At 37.1% G+C, this 23,757-nt stretch overlaps 1 protein-coding gene across 3 annotated transcripts in view; it reads left to right on the forward strand.

Moving 5' to 3' along the window:
• Positions 1–253: 253 nt before the first annotated feature.
• LOC145479292 (uncharacterized) overlaps positions 254–23,757 on the forward strand; it is an 83,549-nt gene continuing 60,045 nt past the window's right edge. The window contains exons 1-13 of one of the 3 annotated variants that reach the window (XM_081457627.1): positions 295–391; positions 458–571; positions 2,089–2,186; positions 3,115–3,174; positions 11,379–11,467; positions 13,014–13,136; positions 13,936–14,006; positions 14,337–14,443; positions 18,545–18,648; positions 22,017–22,100; positions 22,374–22,426; positions 23,067–23,168; positions 23,478–23,516. In XM_081457627.1, the coding sequence (XP_081313753.1) occupies positions 530–571; positions 2,089–2,186; positions 3,115–3,174; positions 11,379–11,467; positions 13,014–13,136; positions 13,936–14,006; positions 14,337–14,443; positions 18,545–18,648; positions 22,017–22,100; positions 22,374–22,426; positions 23,067–23,168; positions 23,478–23,516 (972 nt within the window). In that variant the 5' untranslated portion in view covers positions 295–391; positions 458–529. Of the gene's footprint in view, positions 572–2,088; positions 2,187–3,114; positions 3,175–11,378; positions 11,468–13,013; positions 13,137–13,935; positions 14,007–14,336; positions 14,444–18,544; positions 18,649–22,016; positions 22,101–22,373; positions 22,427–23,066; positions 23,169–23,477; positions 23,517–23,757 lie in introns of all 3 variants that reach the window. The other 2 variants (XM_081457620.1, XM_081457637.1) reach the window with 2 other exon arrangements.

Genomic DNA, 23,757 nt, shown 5'->3' on the forward strand with positions numbered 1-23,757 from the left:
TATAGAGCCGCGTACTAATTTTAGAGGTCTGAAACAGGATATCGATCGATTTTGGGTTCAGATCTGAAACAGGACACAGATATTAGTCTGAAATAGGGTACAGGCTTCAAGGTTCGGGCCGCACACCCATACAAAAAACTTGGGCAAGTACCCCCCACCCACCCCCCGTCTCGGGCAACAAACCATCTCTAATCTCAGACGCTGCTATGCTACAATTGCTAGGGCTCTGGACTCTAGATTGTCCCCAAGCCCCCAGGATATTTTGATCTTCATTCCTCTGATCATTCCTCGACTGATCTTGAATGTAATATTGTAGCCACAGCGGCTTTCGGGATCATTATCATAGGATAAACAGTACGAACAGTCACAGGAAGTGATATAGGATGGTTAAGTAAGTTGTTTTGAAAGTGTCGTTTTCGCTTTCGCCGACTTCGTTTGTGAACAGAAAAATTTTTAGGGAATCAAAACGAAACAAGAGGAGAAATGGTTTAGGATGTAACACTGTCGCCACGTCAAATGGAAGCTGGGAATGAAGAAGATTAAGGGAAAGTTGGCGAAACGAAGTTCTCAGGTTAGTGCAGATTGACCATGGTAATAATATGGAGCCTGATATAAAGAGCTGGAGTGTTTATTCGGGGACAACAGGTTCTGTAAGCTTATGTTTGCGATCTTTTGATACTTGTTTGAGATTAAGGGATTATGAATATTAGCTTAATTAAGCAGTGAGTCTCAGTAGGCTTTCATGTAGTCTTCCTTGTGAAGTTTGCAAAATAGGAATATTCTTCAGTTGAGAGACAGTTATTCACACGAGCAGTAAGCCTGGTTCACACTAGCGACATAACGACATGCATAACGACATCGTCACGAACGACATAAAAAGGACGTTATCTCGAGGTACAAAGGACGTTATGTTTGTAGTGTGAACATGTAGACATAATGACATATTAGCAAGATAACAGCATGAACATAACGACATAAAGATAAAACTGATCTTTTGCTTATGTTGTTTTGTCGTTATATCGCTAGTGTGAACCAGGCTTTAGGGGCCTTGTTGCATGCTTATAATAAGGTCCGCTGGACGTCTGGTAGAGGAAGGGGTAAGGCGAGTCAATTTTGGACGTTATTGGCCAAATGGAAAATGATCCATTTTGATGTTTGGAACAGCGCTTAACGAGAACAGGCAGTCTTCACTTGTGTGAATGAATGACATACAGTTGAAAAAGACTGAGTAAAGAAAGACTTCAGAGTACTTGAGGGAGTGGAATGCTGTTGGCCTTTTGTGGCCTGGTACCAGTGATTGTGGTGATTTTGTTTCCCTGTTCCACTGCATGAGGGTCTCGGTGAAACAAAACTCACTGTTTCCCTTGGGGCCAGTCATTAAGTGCAAATTATTTTTCTGTGGATAAAAACACTATATTGAGGTACATGTATAGAACATGCTTACTTCTAATTCACTATTATTGTCACTTTGTCGGACATTGTGGGGCATTGTGTGGGCTAAAATGGAGAATTTGCCGGGCTAATATGTATTTTAGCCCTCTGAAATAAACTTCACATTTGCACTTACAAGTAAGCTTTATTAATTGACCTTTCCTTTCATGTCCTCTACAATTTTTTAAAACTCAAATGGCAAGATTTTGTAATTTCTAGCCAGCTTTGCTTGATGTATTGTGTATTTTCACAGAGTGAAAATAAAAGCTGATTGTCCAGACTGTTTTGTTGACATTTTTTTCAGTTTTTATTTTCTCGGTGCCCTCCAAAGTGATAACAGAAATGGAGTTTATGTTTTTGGGCATAAATATGTTTTGGGCTCTTCTCAGAGCTCATTTTAACCCTCATTTAGTGGCTCGGGCTAAAATGAGTCTGAGTCAGGCCCAAAACATATTTATGCCTGCGAACTCTATTGTTTTATTGTTTTATTTTTTCTTCTTATCATAATGTCTTTGTATTACTAAATAATTCAAGTTTTGAATACTACTTTCAATTGATTTTTAACAGTAATTCATTTACAGGAAACAAGGTACATAGTGTACTATCAGTAGTTAAGCTAAGTAACCATGGAGCAATTAAAAGATTTTTTCCACACAGACGCAACTTCAAGTGAATCACCACAGTGCAGCTGACTGGACTAAGTATGATGAGCGACTTATTGAGTGTGTTGAGAATGGAGATGTGGAGAAGCTCAAGTAAGCTCATTTGTCTTTAGTGTTGTACATTTGTTTTTGTTTAGCAATGTGAAAACACCTCGGCAGTTGTATTAGTTTAATGAAGTAGTTAGCTTGTATAAATTACTTGATTGCCACTCAATGACTTACATGTACCATCTATAGTCAATCTCAAAGAAAACACTTCACATATGCTGCTAAGGGTGATTCCCAAAGATGTGCAGTCACTGTACAGTAGCATTCTTTGCACTAAAAAAGGGAGAACTGACATTACCTGAAGTATAGCTGTTATCCTCGGTCAAAATGAGAGTGTGGTATTACTCAGAAAATAAAGAAAACGCATGGATCTGAACTCACGAACAGAGTGTATCACGCTAGCGATGTTAGAACTCATGTGTCTAACATGTTGTGTTCTACCACAAGGAAAAGCACTCAACATTTGTTTGTTATCCTGTATGAAATGTATCTTTCACCTAACATATAGTCGGCACTGATGCTAACTAACCTGTGCATGCATTTCGAGCAAATTGCTGTAATTGTTCTTAAGAGAATAGCACCACAAGGATAGCAAGAGATTTGTGGAAACATAATAATAACAATAATAAAAATATTAATAATAAAATATATTATTATTATTATTATCATTATTATTATTAATTGTTCTTAAGAGAATAGCACCACAAGGATAGTTTCAAATAGTTTTGTACCATCATCAAGAAAGTAACATAAGTACGACACGTTTTGCATATGACACACAGGTACCTACCCCACCCACCCCCCTACAGGGGACCACCTTAACCGGTCCGTATCTCAAACCCCCTTCTCTAAAATCCTGTATCAACCCCAGGCTGTTAAGTAGTTTATTACTATATTTTTTTCTTGGTGCAAACTTGTCATCACCCTGTTTTATCAGTACTTGTACTGATACTTTGTACTGAATTAATCTTAGGTCAACATTGGCAAAAAAAGGAACATCAGCCTCTAAGGTGGATCCAAATGGAACAACAGCGTAAGGAAATATCCAAGTATATAAATTTTAAGTCATGACAGTCAAATCTCTAGTAAATATATTATATATGTAGTCGTTTCATTGTATGACAATTTTTTTTTTACTTACATGGTTAATGGTCCAAAGTGTCTGCTCAGAAAGCTGGACAACTAAAAATAGGAAGATCAATGCCTGATTTTTTGAAGGCATGTCAGATGTTAGTGACCATGCGCATGGTGTTGATGTACAGTCGCTAATCATGGACTGAATGTGAACGAAAATAATCGTAGTCATAGATTCTCTGTTATATCAGCTTGTGGTGTTGTTGTTTGAATCTCCTCTCTTTTGCCCGGTTAGCGAGTAACAAGCAGAAAACTTTACACGACTCACTGAAATTCTTGGTGGCGGCATTACATTTTCAATCCCAAACGGTGCAGAGTTTGCAGCATTTACAGCGTTTGCAGCGTTTAAAACATGTCTAATGTTTGTTTGGTTTCCTTCTTTTGTTTGTTTCGTTTCGAACGTTTAATTGCGCACCTCAAGTTTATTTATTCAAAGACCTACGTGATCGGTTGACATTGCAAGGGATTTCCAGGGACCCTTCATGCGAAAAACTGGCTTGGTAAACAAAATGATCATCTGTTTGTTGCAACCAATTTTGTAGTGTTTTGAAAACTTCTGACAGGTTGTTTTGTGCAGACAAGAAAATGCACGTCAAAATTGAAAGATCTTATCTTCCGCTGAAGTTAAGATCAATTGCTCAATTAACTAAAAATAATGTCACAAAAATCAAGATATATCAACTGATAAAGCTATTAAATAAGGCTCGGTTTAAACGTCGCATTTTACATGTGCCGAATCGAATTGCCGAATTAAGTGCATGTAAAATGCGACGTTTAAATCAATTAAATGCGACATATTTGAATTAAATGTGAGTTCAGTCGAATATTTGACTGAAGTTCAACAGTTGATTTAAATGCCGCATTTTACATGTGCCGAATCTAATTCATAAATTATGTTAAATAAATTATGTTAAATAAATTGTGTGTGCTCGAATGGGAATTAACACGTCGCTATCGCTTGCGCTCAACAATTTTATTCAGCAAAAAAATGTGACGTTTAAATCAAATCAGCCAAACTTATTCATTCGAGTTGACTAAAATTAGTATTTGATTTGGCGCATGTAAAATGCGACGTTTAAACCAGGCCTAAAAAATAAAAAAAAATGGATAAATCAGTGGTAACCTTTCTGCTTCATTCAACCTGGAATTTTACTAGCCGTGAGAACCAACGATTCTGATTGGCCAGCCTGTAATTGTATTGTATCAAAAGTTAACAAAAAAAGTCAACACAATTGTTTCGTCTGGGATCAGTCTAGGTTTTTTACGAAGGCACAGGAGGTTTCGTTTGTACTTTAAAACAAGTTGTCATGTTAAACATGCCTTAATGTAACAGAAATTGACATGACATGAGTAATTTAATGCTGCCACTGAAAGCCACGAAACTTTCAGCTGATCCCAAGTTCACTGAGTTCAAACCTCTCATAGCACTGGCTAATCATGTAATAAATTTAGGAAGAGCAGTGTGGTTCTGGTCCAGTTTAGGAACAAAAATGATACTCCAACAGTCTTCCAAGTACTGTTTACAAGCAATTTACTTCAAACATTTTGCACGTTTTTTCGATGCATTGGGAAAGCAGGCTTGCCAATGCTTTCAGTGAAATAACTCTAAACACATCCTTGAATAATGCTGAAGAACATTTTAAATGATCTGCGCATTGGAAGATTTATAAACTATGTAAAATTTGCATTCATTGTGCCTAAACTGTGCTTGCCTGTGCCTGAACTGTGAAGCTGAAGTCGAGATTCATGTGCCAGTGGCAAGTCACCAAGCAACAGACGCGAGAACAAGGACGCCAAAGATAGTTCAAAACCCGGGTTGTAAACAATACTCAAAATAGAAATCAAACGAATAATAGAAATGATACGAACGTGTGATAAAAACAAAACGCACAATAAAAACATTGCAAACGATAGAAACAATCCAAATGATGGAAACAAAACGAACCAAACGAACGATGTGAACGTTTTCACAAGCTGGACAAAACGCTTATGTTTAACGTTGAAATTCGGACCAAAACTTTGGTTCAAAAATATGAATGTAACGCTAGAAAATCACTTTTATCTTTGATTGTGTTGACTTTCTGTGAAAAATACCTATTCAACTTGATTCTGCAACTCATGTGCACCTTGATTTTCAAGACTTTTGTCTCAAAATTTTAACAGCAACAGAAAGGATGTCAAAAATTTCAAACTCGTTCACTCCTGTTTTTATCGTCAATTTCCTGTATGGTGTTTTCATTTTGTTTTCAAGTGAAAGTAAGTAGATATTCTGGGATTTTCTCATTAGGAGATAAAGGCACATATAATTTACTTTCATTTGATGCCGCCAGATTGTTATAGCTGTCCTTAAATTTTATACTCCACCGTGTTTTTTAGCATTACATATTTTGTAGCGGCTCTGTAGACCAACACCGTGCGCATGGCCTAGTACATGGCAGAACCACAAAGCCTTTACCGTCACAGCTATCAGGTATTTAGTGGAAAGAATGGCCGAAACTCCTTGGATTTGTCAAAACTGTAATATTGACAATAATTATGCTCTCTCATCATAGGCCTGCAGTGCCTGCAGAGAGCTATATAATAAAGCTCTCTGCACGCATTGCAGGCCTATGATGAAGGATCATTGAAGGGGGTGACTGCAAAACCATGCTAAGTGACGATTTGGGTGAAAAAAATATTTGCGAAAGTGCTTGAATTTTTACATGTGGTCCTCAATGTAATAGAAAAACGTGGTTCTGTATTTTTGCCGCTGGTTTTTGCTTTGCTTTATAAAGACGCCGCTAGGAAAACCGAGTGGTTTTTTGCATACACAATATCTCGAAAACGAAGCAAAGTTTAGCGGAAAAACTACGGGACATTGCTAAACATACCTAAACAAAACTGCATGCGAAATTTGGAGCATTTTCGACAAAGTTCACTTTTGAGAAAAATACCTAATGCCCTTTTTCAGCCAAGCTCTTTAGATAAACGAAGCCAGGGCCTTTGTTATAATAAACTGAAGCGAGCCTTTGTTATAAGTCAAAGTCTCACCTCGGTTTATTATAACAAAGGATTCATAACAAAGGATCGGCTCAGTTTATTATAACCAAGCCCGGTTTCGTTATGTGAAGGGCTTGGTGGAAAATGGGCGTTACGTATTTTGATCAAAAATGAACTTTGTCAAAAAAGCACCAAATTTCGCATGCGTTATTTTTTAGGTGTGTTAAACAATGTTCTGTATGTGTTTTTGCTGAAGTTTGCATTGCTTCTGAGACATTAAGGGTTCAAAAAACTTGTATTTGTTGTCACGTCAGTGTGTGACCGCAAAGATGTTCATTTCACTTAAAATGCAGCAAAATGTTGATTTTTCTCACAGCGCGTAACCTTAACAAAATCTTAATTTCAGGTCAAAAACAGTTGAAAGGTTGATTTCACGTTAACGCATGATGGCAATGTCAATTTCACGCAGCGCATAAGCTCAATGATGTTGATTTCAGGTTCGTCAGTTCCCTTCTAGTCTTCCTCACTGCCTTGTTATGTACTAGGATTTTTTTATTAATGTGTTATTACAATTATTATTAATATCATTACTTTTGTAATATCGTTTATGATTTTTTTTTCCTTTGTTATATAATCGCAGTGAAAATTGAATAAATAAATAAATAGGTTAAAATGTTGATTTCACATTAACGCGTGACGGTAAGGATGTTGATTTCACTTAGAAAACAGCAAAATGGTAATTTCACGCAGCGCATAAGCTCAATGATGTTGATTTCAGGTCTAAATAGTTTAAAATGTTGATTTCATGTTAATGCGTGACAGCAAGGATGTTGATTTCACTTAGAACACAGCAAAATGTCAATTTCACGCAGCGCATAAGCTCAATGATGTTGATTTCAGGTCTAAATACATGTAGGTTAAAATGTTGATTTCACGTTAACGCGTGACGGCAAGGATGTTGATTTCACTTAGAAACCAGCAAAATGTAAATTTCACGCAGCGCATAAACTCAATGATGTTGATTTCAGGTCTAAATAGGTTAAAATGTTGATTTCACGTTAATGTGTGACGGCAAGGATGTTGATTTCACTTTGAAACCAGCAAAATGTCAATTTCACGCAGCATATAAGCTCAATGATGTTGATTTCAGGTCTTTATTAAATCCATTTTGAAATCCCTGGTTATCCTTGCAATCTGATTGGCTCTCAGTGGTGTGATTTATTCACAAATCGCACTATTTTTTGCTCTAAATCGCATCTTTTTCTCAGCCAATGAGAATGGGCCAGTAAAACAAAACAACCAATCAGATTTCAAGATTAGTTTAAAGTAATCAATAAAATTTCAGGAAAATGAAAGGCAAAAAGCCACTGTGTGGAGAATTTTGCAAGTTCTATTGCCAAAACTTTGTTGTTACTGTAGCTTTTTTTCCAAAAAAATTGATGAATTTAATTAATTACAGTTTCTGAATGACGATTATGAGCTCCTTTAGGCTGAAGACCTACTTTAATGGAAGTTCCCAACTTTCAGTGTCCATTTTGACGAATATTTTGGCGATTTTTCTTCAACATCTGCTCAAGATCCGTATGATACTGAGTCCAGTAAAACATAAACAAACGAAAACCACACAACAACAAATTCAGAGTCATCTCAAGAAGGTAGATGTTTCCAGGTTTCCGGTAGTTTCAAACGAAGCAACAAAACAGCTCAACTCCGTTGCTGTGAATAAACATAGTCAAAATACGCCACACTGCACAAAATAGTCCATGAACGAACGTCTTACGAAGCCGGTGCCAGTCCCGCCATCTTGGAAATATCTTAAAACAAATGGTGCTGCAAGAACTTGACAAGGTCCTGAGTATTGAGTCCTACGCCGAGGTTACAAAAAGAAACGGAGATGATAACGAGCTGGACCCCTTAAAATCATGCCATTGAACAGTATTTAAAAGAAAAAAAACATACTATCCACTGGGCATCGTGCACTCGAGGGAGTTTCACAACTCAAAAGAAATTGATCGCAGAATTACACAGGATATGTACCTTCAAATTCCTTCTCCAAAGACAATGAAAAGTCTCAGCCTCAACCACAGAAGAAAGGTAGGCCTTCCATAATTGATTCAGGCGACGAGAATTGCACTTTTATACCTGAAGTACACTATTTTCGACTTAAGATCAGAACTGCTTGTTTCTTTGTCATGCTTGAATGAGTTTTCGTCACATGACATCGTTTTGCATACTAAATGAGACGTAAAGACGTTTCCGGTTCCGCTTTTTTGAAACCGGCTACTGGAACAATACACCAAAAATCTAAATTTAAGGCGATAAAATTGTGCGATTTCAAAATGGATTTAATAAAGTGGCAATTGAACTTAGGGTCGTGCAATTTTGGTCTGAAATCATACTTGTGATTTCAGACCAAATTGCACTCCACTCAGTTCAATTACCATTATAAATAGGTTAACATGTTGATTTCATGTTAACGCTTGACCGCAAGGATGTTAATTTCACTTAGAAAACAACAAAATGGTAATTTCACGCAATGTGTAAGCTCAATGATGTTGATTTCAGGTCTAAATAGGTTAAAATGTTGATTTGACATTAATGGGTGACAGCAAGGATGTTGGTTTCACTTAGAAAACAGCAAAATGGTAGGAGCCCATGATGGGCTCTTGAAAATGGTATAAGCTCAAAAATGTTGATTTGAGGTCAAAAAAGGTGTAAATAAGAACAAAATAAAACAAATAAACATTTCAATAAGCACTTTTCCAAATACGGCAACGTCTTCAATGGCTAAAAATCACGAGATAAATACATAGTTTTCGACAAATGCGATCGTAGCTTTATGTCACGCACGGCCATAACTTCGAAGTTCAAAATGCGCTGGTACCTCTTATGCCTGATGAGGATAACAACTTTGGTGGCTGTTTAGTTTTGGATTTAAGAATTTGATGACTTCACATGAAAACGCTCTATAAATAGGGCTGACAGATTAACAGATTAACCTTTCTGCGCAACGTATGGGTCTCCATACATCTGCATGTCCGCTGATCCCAGAAGCTCAAAACACTACAAATCATGCCAATTTGAAATAAAATCAATGCAACCTGGATCACAGATCTATGTTACAATCGATCACTACTTGTTGGCCATTATTATGTTTGAATGAAAAAGGAAATTAAAGCAATCTAGTTACCAGTTTGAGAAACGTCCGCAGAACATTATTGCAATGCATGCCAGGAAGGGTCTTTACACCTCGTGCACAGGAAAACATGGCGGTTGATACAAGACAAATTTTATAAGTCTAAAACCAGTTCTCACTTTCCAAACTTTGACGCTAGCAACACTTGGCAAATGGGCCACAACTCACCAGAGGGTATTTTTCTTGGGCAAGTACTGCTCTTGGACTTTGCTGCCCTGCTCAATCTGACTTCGAACACCGATAACACAATTATGGTATATCAGCTGCCTTTGAAGCTTCAGAACACATTTTGATTCTTTAAAACATGCTGATGACTTACGGTTTTATCGAGGCTTTATGATGGCTCTCAACCACCAGGCAGGCATACAAGGTACTTTAAAACAATGCTTAAGATATTAGTTGACAGAACTCTAATGCGGCACATCTCTTTTTTGTTTGATGGTATTTTGTTTGACACTTGATCGATTCATGTGTTGTGTTCATGTCACAATAACCGATGTAAACAATCTGTTCCCAGATTTCTGCTCTATTTGCTGTGGGATTTGATTTTTACTTCATACACTATAAACAGTCTGCCTGTTTGCTGTTCAACAAATAAACCCCTAAAGACATGGCTAGGAAAAGCCAAGTTTTTTGCGTACATTTTAACTCGAAAACAAAGCAAAAACCAGCGACAAAAATACAGGACCACGTTTTTCTATTGCATTGAAGACCACATGCAAAAATTGAAGCTCTTTCGCAAAAAAATTTTTTTCACCCAAATCGTCACTTAGCATGGTTTAGCACTCACCCCTTCAATTTGTAAACCTCCACACAAAAACATGTCTTGAGGAACACTGCAACTTGAGTCAAACTGTTTTTCCTTTACTGAAATTGCAAAGGCATGGGAGGGGTAATGCAGTTTGGAATTCCAAAACAATGGGACAGTTTCAGTTCTGAATTTCCAGAGGGTGGAGACAATGAAAGCTTTGCTTGAAATCACTGATCTGTTAGCTTTTTTAGTTCATAAATCTGCGTAAATCAAGCACAAACTACTGTGGAAGCAGGATAAAGATCAATCAAGCAGGTGTTAGCATTCATGCTGATGAGAGTAGATCAAATGTGGGTTGTGCAGCAAGCTCCATATTGAAGAAGCCTTTAAGTTGATGAATTAGTCCTTAGATTAATAAAATATAAAAAAAGTCTGTGTTTCTTACGGATTTAAAATTTTCAATTGATGATCTTGTTGCCTGTGAAAAACTCACACCAGTCTCTCATGGGGGTAACCTAGTTTGGAATTCCAAAAGCATGGGGGAGTTTCAGCTCTGAATTTCCAGAGGAGGGAGACAGCAAAGGCTTTGCCTGCAATCACTGATCTGTTGACTTTCCTAGTTTGTAAATCAAGCAGGTAAAGCTGTGGTGTATTTGATAGTAAACAACTTAAAGATAACACTTAGAAGATAGGAAAGAGTACTACTAGGGGAAGCTGTGGTGTACTAAAATGTTAACAAACATGAGTTGCTGGTGTGTTAGTTTGCTTCACTGAAAATTGAAAATTTTCTTGGGGGGCGGGGGAAGTGCAAGTTTCCCATTTGTTAGAAGTTTTAGGCAGTCAAATGGATAGAAGGAAAGGAAGGAGGGTTAACGATTTTAGAATTCAGGGGGCATGGGGGTTTGAGCATTTTGGAATTTCCAAAGGCGACGGGGAGTTAAAATGTTCATGCCGCCCATCCTAGGGTATGGATACATTGTATTTTCTGGAATCACCCATTTGTTGAGCATTTTAATGAACCTGTTGTTTTGCCATTCAAATTTGAGATAAACCAATTTTAAAAAAACTAATGGCAACATTTCAACATTTATCTGGTTTATCTGGGCTTCGCCATGGCCATGTGAATACACTAAGATTAAAGTACATTTTTTGCATTTTATTGGTCTTTTTCCCATAGCCTACACACAGCCTGTCAGTTAGGAAACTTTGAGTGTTTAGAGGTGTTGCTAGAAGAACAGCCTGACCTATCATTTGTTAACAGGTCAGGTAAGTATAAGGTCTGTTTTTTGCCTCTATTCTTTACACTTTTTGTCTTGAATATTTGACAGACAATAATTGTCAAGAAAAAATCCAGTTCATCCATTGAGAAATTTCCATCTCTTGTACTACCCAGGAATGTGGTAATGTTATGTACAACACCTTACTATCCAGTTTCTGCTCTATTATCTCTCCATTGGTGACTTACAGGAGGTTAAAAACAAAAGAAAATGTCAAACTTTAAGCTCTGAAAGTGGTCACACATGGTATACAAGAGGTGGTTGCTTACAAGAGGTTCTAAATATAGTGATTTGACTTAGAAAAATTTGGTGTTTTCGAAAAGTGGTTGCTGAAGAGACAGGGGCGCTTACAATAGGTTGTGGCAATCGGAGGTTTGACTCTACATAAATTAGATAGATTCCATGTTGCAGTGCATCTGTTTAGTAATAGATCACAGAAGATGTCAAAATGTGATCTATTTTTGAACAGATGCATGGCAACATGAAATCTATTTGTTAATAAGAAACTGAACAAATCTAGTTCATGCTTGATCAATCGGGGAAGACAAATAAGTCATGCTGTATCTGTTACACTGTACCTTTAAATTTGTGTCTAAAATTAGTGGAATGCAGGTAGAAACTCACATTTATCCAAATCAACATATTCTGAATTATTAAGGATTTCCTTGCCTGTTTTAGGTGACAGTTACATTTTTCACCTATCAATTCCAAAAATTACTGAAATCAGAAGGTAGCCATGCGAGTGTTGTTTTGAGCTACCATATTACATGAAATTTTTGCAACACATTAATTCTTATGATTTTCACATAATTAAAGTGGTGTTGTGTGAACATAACATGATGCAAAAATTAAGCGACTCACATTATGTGAACAGTCAATAAAGAGCAACTTTATTACACTGAAATATTTACAAAATCATATTTTGGAATTTTCAAATGAATGTAAATGGATATTGTGGTCAGTTGACCTGACCGGTAATTTACATACAAACATGAACTGCTTGTGGACATTGTGAGATCTGCTTTGTTGTGAATGTGGCAATATAGTCCCGCTGTTGCATTTTTGTTTATTTTGACAATATTGTACCTTTGGTAAATTAAATTTTGTTTTCTAAATTCAAGGACATGTTAAAGAACATTGCCAAGGCAATAAATTATTGACTGTTAATCAAAAATGCAAAGTTAAAGTGATTCAAAATACAAAATTTCCGCAAAATCGTGGAATTTAAGTGTTTCAAAATATGCGCAGCTCAAAATAGTGAAATGAACATTTTGCAAAAATTTTGTGTAATAAGGTACACACTACATGTCCTTGATCAATATTCAAAATGCTTATCCTGTGTAAATGTGTAAATTGTCATATGGATGTATATAGCCTTGAATTATAGAGCTTGATATGTGAACCAAAATTTCTTAGGTAAGACACACAGAGAAGCTATTGGTGGCAATACCCTTTATTTCCCTTGTTGCTAGCTTAGTTTAAATAACTAAATCAATAACTACAAGGTTTTTCGTGGCCTTGCCTAATGTCTTTAGGTTGTAGTCCTCTTCATGTGGCAGCACAGTCAGGGAATATTGAATGTGTGAGGCAAATATTACAACACAAGGTTCATGTCGGAACACAGGATGGCAGAAAAATGACAGCGCTACACCATGCAGGTATGTTTAGCAGCTCTGTGACATTATTAAACTATTACAACCCTTTTAACTCTAGGTAGTACGTAGCATTTTTATTAGTAAAGTTTCAAGTGAAAACCATGTGGAAATTATTGCATTCAGGCTTTATTCATTACTCTTTTTACATGATTGATCAAAATACACTTCAACCTCTAAATCTGACAACTAATCTCACGCTAAAATTTCACAAGTTTCTGTTCCATACTGTACAATTTTTTTGGAAACAACTGTTGAATCTGTGAGGTGATCATTAGGAGCTTTTCAGTTGCTAGTTGTCTCTGCAGGTTTTAATTGGTCCAAAGGCCAAAACCTGAGAAGATATCATGGTGGTGCAGGCACGTGTATATACATGTATATGATTGTACAGGAAGAAAATGAAAAAGAGAAAGTATTAGTTTAGTATCTATACGGAAAAAAATTACGGGATTGAACAACAATTAGCTTGCACAAGGTGGTATCAAGAAAAACATTGTCGACGTTCAAGGTGGTATTGGGTAATTATTCATTCAACCATGAGTTTGAGTGTCAACTGAAAGTATCTGATGGATTAGAAATGTTCAATTATACAAAGCAGAGGTGAGTTACATGTACTTACATTGTTTATGCAGGTAGCAAATTAAAGCTTTAGGAATAATATTATTTTGAAATCATTGATGTGGTCAAAATTTTGAATGATTTTTTTTTGTTTTGTTATCCATATGTTTGTTCTTTCTCAAGAACAAAGCTGTTGCCTTTGCTAAAATGTTGCCCAAAGTATCATGATTGCTCTTTTTTCCTCTAGCGGCAAAAGGACACAAAGGATGTGTTGAACTTCTTCTTAATAACAATGCATCCCTTAATGGAAAAGACAAGGTAAGAATAATTCTTGCCTTCAGTTCTGTCATTTGTAAAGTGCAGATTTATGCATATAAAGGATTGCAAACTTTTCCTGAAGGATCACACAGTCAACACTTGTACACCACTGAATTTGTTGAGGCATTTTTTTTATTGGTACGACTGGATTACCTTTGTTAAACAATGGTCAGGTTGTTTTCCTCGTGTCAATTTGAAACGTGAGCGATTTTCTTTCCAACCAATTCACAGTGAGCTTTCTTCATGAAGTGATTGCTGGCATTCCAGTCATGCACTATTTGTTATTGTTTCCCAAAGAAAAACTGCTTTTTATGAATTTTCTTTGGCCAGGATGGTAGAACTCCTTTGCTGATGGCAATACAGGGAGCCTTTGAAGATGTTGTCAAATTGTTGTTGGAGAGAGGAGCCAAGGTCAACATTGCAGATAATGCCAAGAAGTAAGTGTCCCACATTAAAATGCGATTATTAACGGTTGCTGCAAAATGTAATACTGACCTAAAATGTGTTCAAACGTGTGCAAAAATTATAAAATAATGTACGCAGTAAGCTAAGGGTCTTTTGGCAGTCCAGTGAACTCTTGTTATATCAGACACATTCTCGCTGTCATTTGGGGTCCATAAAGAGGGAGTTATGGCAGTTAGTTGGGGGAAAAAAATTACTCGCTCAGTCAGTGAAGTCATTGGTATACAACAAAGGTGGCTGTATAATTCATTGCGGGATCCACATACCCTAACATGGGTGGCATGAACATTTTAAGCCCCCCTTGTCTTCAGAATTTTTAAAAATTAATGCCCTACCCCAAGGCCCTGTTAGGGGGGGGGTACCCATGTCCCTTGTCTGAAATTCGTCATCAGCCATGTCAGCATTTTGCAAGATTCCTATGTTGCCTGTAGGAATTTCGTCTCAGAGGAATTGTGTCGGGAAATTTGACCTTGTTCGATTAAAACGAAGCTATAACACATCGTAATACCTTTGTTTATTTAAAAAAAAACTGACACAGTGCTCTCAAGTCTCACCCACTGAGTGAGCATGAGGCTCACACAAACAAATTCAATCTTGCGCTCTCACGCTGAAACTATTTCTCACGCATTGAAAGTTCCTTGCTGTTTTAGTGTATATAAAAGTGTATATAAAATTATAATTAAGTATCTCTTCGGATATAATTTACTCCTTGAATGCTTTGCATTTGCTTCAAACACTTTTCAGCAGTAGGAATTCTTACACAGAGCCAGCATTTCTCTGGTCAGTAGTTTTAATGATTACTTTATGGTTACTTTTAAAGCATCGCATTTCAACTCAGAATGAAGGAAAAGATTTCTTAGCTACTTCAATTTTTCAAGATTTTGTTAGGGGCTGGGGGCATGCTGGGGGGCATATTGGGGCATCCTTTCTAAGGGCTTGGGCATGCTTTCGAGCGCTGAAGTTGCTAACCTCCTAGGGGATGTGGGGGCATGCTCCCCCGGAGAAATTTTGAAATTTAGACGCTTGGAATTGCTATTTTCAGCCTTTTTCCAGTCAGTATTTGGACCTAAAGTACAATCGAACCTATGACTATTTTTACCATGTTTATGTTAAATAACCATTCTTTAACTCAAAATCTCAGTGGCCTCAATCAGATAATCTCTCCTATGTATAATCTTCCTCTGAATTTGGCATAACCCTTACCTTCTACTGAAGTCGAGAAGACCTTGGTAGCTTTCCCCTGGTCTCTCTTTTCCTAGTTGATAATAGAGCTTTTTTTTTGACTGGTGGCCCACTAATATAAATATGAAGCCGACTTTTGAAGATCTCTTTCCTTTTTCCTTAAGCATGTTCTTAGGTGTCTTAAGGCACTACTCACTCAGCTGAGAGTGAGAAAAAATACTCAGCAATGACGGACTCGATTTATTCGACATGGACATTTTAGCATATATAAGAAAGCCTGGGTCTCACGACCCATTGACATCGCGCGTGAGAGTGGAAAACACATTTAAAACTCTGGAAATGCATCTTCACTTCGACTCAGATGTTTAAAACAATCACTGCATTCTCAGTTCCAAAATTCGTTGTCTGTCTATCTTGCCATTGGTGTCGCTTTCCCTATTTTGCTGGAGTAGTCTACACACCAATTAATTTCATCAGTCTTTGAGGTGACTCGCTCACTGGTGAAGGATATAATTTCGGCAAAGTAATGATCTCTACCTTCAATACTTCTTGTTGAAACACTCCTCTGTTGTATTGATAGATAGTATTGTTTACTAGGTTGACGTGAATAAGAATGCACTATTCTGTGACTCGACGTGACTATTTTATAATTAGATTAGTTCTTGTTTATAGGTGAAATAAAAATTTGCGTTTTGAATAAAACAACATTGTTCCTCTTCAAATTTTCATCACATATTTGACTTTGTTCCTTTATCTCCAGCAGTGAGTAAAACAAAATACACATCTATTCTTATATTTTTGAGGTAACAAGGGTATCATATTGCATACCTTGGCGAGGAAAACAAAAGTATCAAGTTACAAATGTTGGCGTGAGAAGTAAAATTGTCACATTTTCTACGTCTACATATTATTGAATTTAAAATGAATGAAACTCAAAGTTAAGTAAAATACTACGATAAAATTCAAAACTGTCTTGACAAACGGTAATTGTAAGTTATTTTTGGGCCTTGAAAGAAAATACAAACATGAATCATACACACTGCTAAGATTATGCCTTATCACGTCTTTGTCCGCTCCGCATATTCTGTAAAGGGGAAAAGGCCTAGTTGAAAAAACTTTATCCAAAATACTGATGAAAAGGAAGAATATAATAACAAAGAAGCCTATTTACTCTAATTACAGAACCTGAAAATAACCATGGATTAAAATGGATTTTGAAGTGATTCACTTCATAGATAATTTTCTACTGCACAAAATTCATTAGTGAAGTGAGAGGCACGCAATGTATTGAGGGTGAAACTGGGCCTTTAAGGAAATAGACACTTTATAGGCCAAAGGGAAGAGCTTTGTCAAAATGTTAGTGGCTTTCCCAGGACATTCTGAGGATTTCCCAATCCTTGGGATGAACAGGGATAATTCTGAAGGCATATTGAATATCAGTTTTGGACATGTAACAGCCTGCACTGGACCATGTTCAAGTACCAAGGAAATGGCATCATTCATTCAGATATATTGGAGGGTGAAATCTTCAATGGGTATATTGGCATTTAAACTCTTCGAGGACTTTTTGGGAAGGATAGATGGAAGAAAGTACGCCACTTTTTACAATTTTTTTTTTTTAAGGACAAGGCCAACGGTTGAATCTGGAAGTTTTTGAAAGATGAGGTTTTGAAGGGGCCAGCAAGGCAACCAGACTTAACCTCATTAGTCTGGGAGCAAATGTAATCCTGTGGGAATTTCGTGCTGAAGGCAAGCCACCAGTCTAAAAGTGTTCATTAGGGTCTAGTAAACATGAAAAGTTTGGTGGCAACTCTGCAACTTGCTAGGACGGGTTTTAAGGAGGGTTGAAAATCGGACGTACATGAGCCAACCTGAAAACGAGGCTAGTACATTAAATTCTCCATAACCTCATCAATTACTATCAGTTAACCACCAAACTTGGCAGATATTCATAAGTTGATTATTTAGTGACAACTGCTGATTATGAAGTGGTCACATGATTTTCTAGCATGAAAACCAGGCTGGAATAGAATATTACATATTACTATATTTAATGTTTGCAAAAGCTTGTCAAACTTACTCAAAATTGCAGAAATATGCAATTTGATCATTTAGCGACAGCTCCTGATTAAGAGGTGGTCACATGACCCAGCATGAAAGCGAAGCTGGACCAGACAAATGCATGTAACCTTTTTTAAATGTTCACAATAGCTTGTCAAACTTTCTCAAAATTGATCCCTCCATGATATGGTTGCACTGATAATATTGCCATTTGCCACGTGGTCAAATTTCCTGCACGGAAATGAGGCTCCAAGCAACCATTCATTTTATGATAAATTTATACTGGTAGCAACCTACTTAATTAAAAAAAGACAAAAAAACAACAACAACTTAAAAAAATGCAGTAGTGAAAATGAAAATTGCCATATTTTTCACCTTTCGTTGGCCAAGTATTTGCCTAAGGATGCTTACCATATTTAATTTAACGCATCATCATCATCCTCTTCATCCTCAATGTCACTGTCATCATAAGTCAATGTTATTCACACTTGTTTTAAAAAAATAATGACATAAGGAACAGATCAGTGTTATCCTTATGTCCTTGTGTTCAGTTGCTGTTATGATGCTAATATGTCATTGTGTCAGTATGTCCACAATGCAATGCAAACATGTCTTATGTTGTTATGTTGCAAGGAAAAAAAAGTGTGAATCTGAGGCTCTACATTTTATTGGTATAGCAGTAAGAAAATGTTATCTGGTCTGCACAGTTGTACCGTGTAACAATGTGTAAACTTGCGCTTATGTTATCACTTTTTCAGGTATCTATTGAAATAGGGATATACACTGTACATTGTATACATGGTTGACTGTTCCTGACTTGGTTTGTTTTTCAGGACTGCACTAATGTATGCCTCATTACTTGGACTTTCCGTAACTGTAGAGATGCTTCTAAAAAGAGGTGCTAATCCACAGCTGACAGATAGCAGTGACCATACAGGTATGTTAAGGTGATTCCTCAGAAATAAAAGTTGCTGAACAATTTTTTTGAAACTTTCCCTGAAAGTTCCCTACCAAGCACTGTATCAAAAAATGCAATAAAAAAGATAGGTCACCATTCTTGCTTAAGAGATATGATGGGCCGATCTTACCCCATTTATTAGTGCAGAGTGCACTATTGGGATGGTTTAGGGGGCTGCTGTTCACTAAGGCACTAACGCTATAAGGTGTAAACTTGTTTAATGAATTAATTTCAATTAATCAATTAGCCTTGTAGGAAGGGGGGACTGGGTGTGGTAGGTACCCGAGTACATTGCGCAAAACGTGTCATACTTACGTTGCCTTCTTTAATAACATGACAAAAATATATATACGGTTTTGCAAATCTCATGCTATCCTTGTGGTGCCATTCTCTCAAGAACAAAAGCAATTTGCTCCAAACGCATGCGCAGATTAGTTAAGCATCAAAGTCGACTTTATGTTAGGTGAAAGGTACATTTCATAACATATAAGACACATGCGTTCTAGCATTGCTAGTCTGATAGACTCTGTTCTCGAAGTCAGATGCACTTTTTTTTACTTTTTGTAATGAGTGATATCACACTCTCGTTTTGGCTGGGGATAGCAGTTATATTTCAGGTAACATCAGTTCTCCTCTTTTAGTGCAATGAATGTTACTGTGACTGGGTATCTTCTGGAATTTTCCCTAGCTCGATTCAAGAAATGTCGTGTGCTGTTTTATAACTATTGTGTGTTTGCCAGGGTTGAAATAGAGAATCGGAACATATTGCTTCTCCCTAGCAGGTTGTTTCTTTCCTCTTCTATGAAAGAGAGCCCAAAGATCATATTCAGCCGAAACTTTCCTGCGTTAGTTACATGTAAAACTAGTACATTTGTGACAAAAGAAACTTTGTTATTATTGCTGCAGTTTCCGTGGCACTTACTGAAACCTCCAATTAATTTCATCAGTTAATGACGCGACTCGCTCACCGATGTGGGATATAATTTCGGTCAAGGAAAGATCTCTACCTTCAATACTTGTTGAAACACTCCTCATCTGTATTACTCGATAGCATTGTGTATTAATTTGATGTGGTTTTATTGTTTACACCAACTCAGCTGGCAACAGAATTAGAACACACTATTCCGTGATTTGACGTGACTATTTGATAATTAGATTAATTCTTGTTTATTGATGAAATGAAAATTTCCGTTTTGAATAAAACAAAATCGTTCCTCTTCGACTTTTCAGCAGATATTTAACTTTTATATTCCATTTACCTCCAGCAGTAAGTTAAAAACATGCTCTCATACTCTGCAAAGGGGAAAAGGCATAGTTGACTACCAAGGGAGAGAACAGCAGGGGTGAGGAGGACCTGTATGACTACTGCATCAGAGCCGTAAATTATACTCTGCACTATCTGAGATTGTCTCACTAGTTCCTAATCATGCCTGTTATTTCATCAGTTCACACTACATTTTGTGGTAGCTGGAAGCAAAGGTTGTTAAAGCAGTACTGGAAAATATCTTGATATTAGGTAGACAGTATTGGGCACATGGAACAATGTCATATATATAATTTATGGCAAAATCCCACAATTCTAAATGACACTGACTCAAAACATTCCTCGAAATGTTGTTTTTGAGGTCATAGTTCGCATCCTCCTGTATCGGTTTTGTACACTCTTTTAGCTATATCTTTTTCTCTTTCCGAACAATTGTTGTCCTAATTTTTTAACTTTATTAAAGAGGATAATTTGTACACCAAAATTATGCAATAAAAAATATAGGTCACCAGGCGAATTTCTTAAGTGTCGGGCAAGTGCAAATAATAGATCACTCGCCTGTTTGGTGAGTGTGATTTTCGTTGCAAAGAAATTATTTCATTTGCAAAATAAATGCTGTGTTTTACACAGTAAATGGTTTGAACCCAGGAGTATCAGTAGTTCGTATAGTGTGATCGTCTGAGTGAGGGTAGTTCTGAAAAGAACCGTTGTTGGTGACTGATGTTTTGACAACCTGAGTGGAAGTCATCTTCAGAGTCAAGTGAATAGTGTTTGTCAGTCGATGATGTTACAAGTCTGGTCCGTTGAACGTGATTGGTCAGTTTAGCCATGATGGTATTGGCTAAAAGACTGGTGTTAAGTTTGTCATCAGTCATTGGTTGGTTTCAATCCGTCTATTGTTAGTCAAATTGGTCGGTTTTTGATCCGTTTACTGTTAGTCAAATTAAGTCGGTCAGTTAGAAGTCTGTTTGCCAGTTTCATCTCTGTCATGGATGTCCTTTGCAGGTGCAGGTAGTTGTTGACATCTGCTAAGAGGCGTTTGTTCTAGGTTAGTTTACCAGCTTTCCAGAATCAGTCGTTGAAAATAGTTTGTATTGTAGGTTAAGCACTGAGCAGAGTCCCAGTCGATGTTGTGGTTTGTCAGTTGGTGATGTACAGCAATGTGATTGTTGGCGTCACCATTTCCCGTGGCTTGTTTGTGTTCAGTCAGTCTAGTGTGAAGGTTTCTGCCAGTCTCACCAATGTAGGAGGTCTGGCAGTTGGAGCATTTGATCTTGTAAACTGCTCCCTGCCTGTTGTTAGGTTCATCCCATGATGTCTTCTGTCGGTAACAGTAGTTTAATAGTAGATTGTTGTATAGCGATCTCGGTACACTGTAATGCCAACTGAAGTGGAATACTGGTGAGCAGTGATTTCACATCAAAAGACACAAGTTTGTAGCCGTCGGGTATCTGTACTGTCTTAATGATGCCAATAAAGTTCTCCGTAGATTGTAGTTTGTATCTTGATTTGTCAGTAAGGGGTTGCAGTATGGTCGTCAAGTACTTGGACAGTTCATATGTAGGGGACCCACAGAATGATACTATAGGTCGCATCGGTATACCAGGTTTGTGCAGTTTCGGTAGTCCGTAAAGCTTCCATGGTTGTGGTACTGAGCACCTCAGTCGATAGTAGTGTTGAGTGTCAATAGTGTCAGTCTTTAAAAAAAGAAAAAAGAAATAAAAAAGACTGATGCTATTGACACTCAACGCTACTATCAACTGAGGTGTCCAACCCAAGGTCACCATGCTCGTTTAAGAGAAAACAAGCATTTATTTCGGTGTGGAGCTTAGCTTGAGGGAAATCTCTTACGTTGTGTATGTGCACGTGCTCATTTGCGCGTGCTAATAACACGAAAATCGTGCGCAGTAGGGATGGGCAATGCACTACTGAGGAATCACAATTATGGGCACAAACTAGAATTAGGCCAGGCCAAGAACTAGGCAAAGCACTGTTAATTACCGGTACATATCTAATCAAAATTGGGATGCTTAGTTGGCATTCCAAAAATATGATTTTCAATACTTTTTCACTATTTTGACAGCTGAGGACTATGCACGTTTGTGTCATTACCAAGATATTATTGATCTTATGCGCAGTGCTCCATCTATAGCAACATGGGATGCAGGTAATATGGTTATGTTTCGTACCAAAATATCTTGCTTGTTAGAGAAGACTGTGCATTAAAACTCTTTCTAGAAAGTAAGGACAAATCAAACTTGTAAAATTGGATTAAATAAAGGTGGCAAGGGGAAATTCTGCAACATAGACTGGTGCAAACATAAACAACAGCTAGCTACATTCTCTAGCTTCAATCTACTACTCTAGCTGAACTGTGTGTGTTTAAACTACATCTACGTTCCAAAATGAATAATTATGGTTGTAAAATTTTGTTTGTCAGGTGAAACATCAGAGGATACTGAACATGATGAAGAGGAGAGCAGTACACGAAATGTGATTATATATTGAGTCCTTTTTACATGATTGTTTTTCCAGATTTCATCCTTTGAATGTTTCGTAATTTTGATTACTTTGAAGCCAGTATTTCAGTTTAAAACAGAGTTGTACTTATTTCTAGTCAGGTCATCCGTTATTCGACAAATGTGTCAGTATATTAGTTTGCCATTGTTATGTCCACATTTTAAGTTACAAGCATTACCCTGAGGAGACAAGGAGTGCTAATAGATAAGTATATCTTATTAGATGTTTTGGTGTTTAGTATCACTGTATACTTTTACGAGTTGTGTCATGTTTTGACAAGCCCTATCATCGAAATGCAAACAATGAGTAAGAATATAAAGCGATACACACCAAAACATCTAATAAGAGATTTATTATCCAACTGCTGTAGTCAACAAATTTATCAGTAAAGGAGGGAGAGTGTGACAGTTTTGTGTGAACGTGCTGACAAGTCCAGCAAACAGGTTTTCTACTGTACAAATAACTGTACAATATCGCTGTATATTTGTACTGTAATTTGGACGGTATTTGCTGCAGTTGGATAATAAGTCTAGTTATTAGACTGTTACTGTGTGACCTCAGTGTTCATATGAAGTAGTTCAAATTAGTTGAAACTCTTTTGTTGATATGCTAGGGTGAGGTTATTTCACAGTTCAGCAGTCCTGAAGAATCAGAGGCTGACACATCAGTTTCACTGCACACTAAAACAGTGTCAACAATGTCAAGTAATACTGGGGTAAGCCTATATGCTACATTCATTTAACAAAGTTTGTTTCTACAGGCTCTTATGAAAATTGATATCTAATTACAAGGACCCTTTGTAGTATTTTGCTCATGGCATTTCACTAACGAAAAGTATGTAATTATAATCTTATTGTGTTATTAAACTAGCATGAGGTTCTTACTGGAGAAATATTGATCAAGTTCCTTTTTTTTGCAGGTGTATGGACCAAGCCATAGGCAAAGTCCATAAACCTGCATATTTTACCTCAAACATTGTGGTAAAATTGTCAGCATCTTTGTACTAACTTTGTTTTTTCTTCAGGTTACAAGCTCAGTAAATGGTGGCAATTTATCACCACAGGTAAATCTAGGCACACATTATATTTATGCATTGGCTATTTTGGATGTCAGTTTCAGTATGTTATTTGTGTGTTGCAAATGAAGATGGTAGTGCATTGCAGGGGAAAGAAGTCCTTTGATTATGTTCCATGTACACTCTCTCGCTCACATGTCTGCCCCATGGGCATCTGAAGTAACCCTCAGACTACTGAAAAGGACTGCAAAAAAGCTTCACAATGTAACATCAATTGATAGTCACAAGG

The sequence above is a fragment of the Orbicella franksi genome, chromosome 1 (genome assembly GCF_964199315.1).
Source record: "Orbicella franksi chromosome 1, jaOrbFran1.1, whole genome shotgun sequence".
NCBI lineage: Eukaryota > Metazoa > Cnidaria > Anthozoa > Scleractinia > Merulinidae > Orbicella > Orbicella franksi.